At 51.4% G+C, this 1,219-nt stretch overlaps 1 protein-coding gene across 1 annotated transcript in view; it reads right to left on the bottom strand.

Moving 5' to 3' along the window:
• The window catches only part of VOLCADRAFT_108633 (uncharacterized protein), a gene marked incomplete at its 3' end in the record, with an annotated part of 1,141 nt that extends 530 nt beyond the window's left edge, over positions 1-611 (bottom strand). Inside the window, exon 1 of the mRNA XM_002959453.1 lies at positions 286-611. Coding sequence (XP_002959499.1) covers positions 286-395 — 110 coding nt within the window. The 5' untranslated portion in view covers positions 396-611. The remainder of the gene's footprint in view (positions 1-285) is intronic.
• Positions 612-1,219: the final 608 nt, after the last annotated feature.

Here is a 1,219-nt window from a genome sequence, read left to right as displayed (position 1 = left end):
CACTGCTTCTTGTGTCGCCCAGCCTCCCCAGCCCCGCCACCCGTTCCACCTAGTCTGCACCGCTGCTGCCGCCTCCCCAGCCCCGCTGCCTGTTCCACCACTCTGCACCGCTGCTGCCGCCTCCCCAGCCCCGCTAGCCAGAACTCTTCGGAGAGTCACCTTTTGCGCTGCCTTTACAGGAGATTTGTACATCTCAGGGTGCACAGGGGTGACAATAGCCTCCAGCTCAAGGAAGTAACGCCATCCACCATGAAACCAAGGCACAGTAGGCTGAAGTAAGCTTACCGAGGCGGATCCTCTACTACATGCTCCACTGCATCCTCGACCTCCTGCCCTGCAGCCGCGACCCATACGAGATTGCCGCCATGGCGCGCATTCTCATACATCTGCTCCATTGCGCGCAGCTATATGATATCTACGTTAGGCATATGAGCTATATCAAAGCCTGGTAGTTTTAAAGCTGGGAAGCAGGCTTGATGGAAGGCTAGATGGAACGGTTGAGCGAACGGGAGGCTTAATGGAGCTCGTCGTCCACAAAATCAAGATGTCCGTCAGAAAATAAAAAAATGCATTGATTAAAAAAATGGAAATTATATTTGGTGCCAAGTGAATGAGGCGCTTGCATAGCCGGACTGGAAGCTGGTTATTTTGGTCCGGCAGCCGGTCCGGCGATGACCGGAACCGGTCCGGAATCAGAGCGTTACAGAGCCAAATCGCAAAGCGATGAAGGCGTGATTTGATTAAGACTGATCTATGAACAGTCTATGAATACCTTGAGATTAAGAGGGTCTTTCCATTGGCTGGTCGTAAATTTTCGTAGATTCTCCTTAGGGCCGGCCGGGCCCGCCGCACCTCCTTTTTTGGGATTTCTTGCACAAACTGATAATATAGATGTAAACGAATGTGTGTATGTAATTTTGGCAGCGCGAAGTGCCCCATGCGAGAAGTTGCCGGACGGCCAATGGAAAGGGAGATTTCCGTAACTTTTCAATTACACACGCTAAGAAATACTTAGCTAGTACATGCTCCCGACCATGTATTAAATTGTCGACCTCGCATATACTCTTCACATTTGTGTGAGCTGAATAGCCAAATATTTGGTGCGTTGACCAGTGCAGTCGCGGCCCTCGGAAGCGACAGACGCCAGCTACGCATAACCGGCGAGTGCTATTTCCTCGTCAATGTCCTTCCAGGGAAGTCCTGCTGGTACACTGAAACT

Source organism: Volvox carteri, assembly GCF_000143455.1.
Source record: "Volvox carteri f. nagariensis unplaced genomic scaffold VOLCAscaffold_261, whole genome shotgun sequence".
Lineage (NCBI taxonomy): Eukaryota > Viridiplantae > Chlorophyta > Chlorophyceae > Chlamydomonadales > Volvocaceae > Volvox > Volvox carteri.
This window is presented reverse-complemented; position numbering and strand designations above follow the sequence as displayed.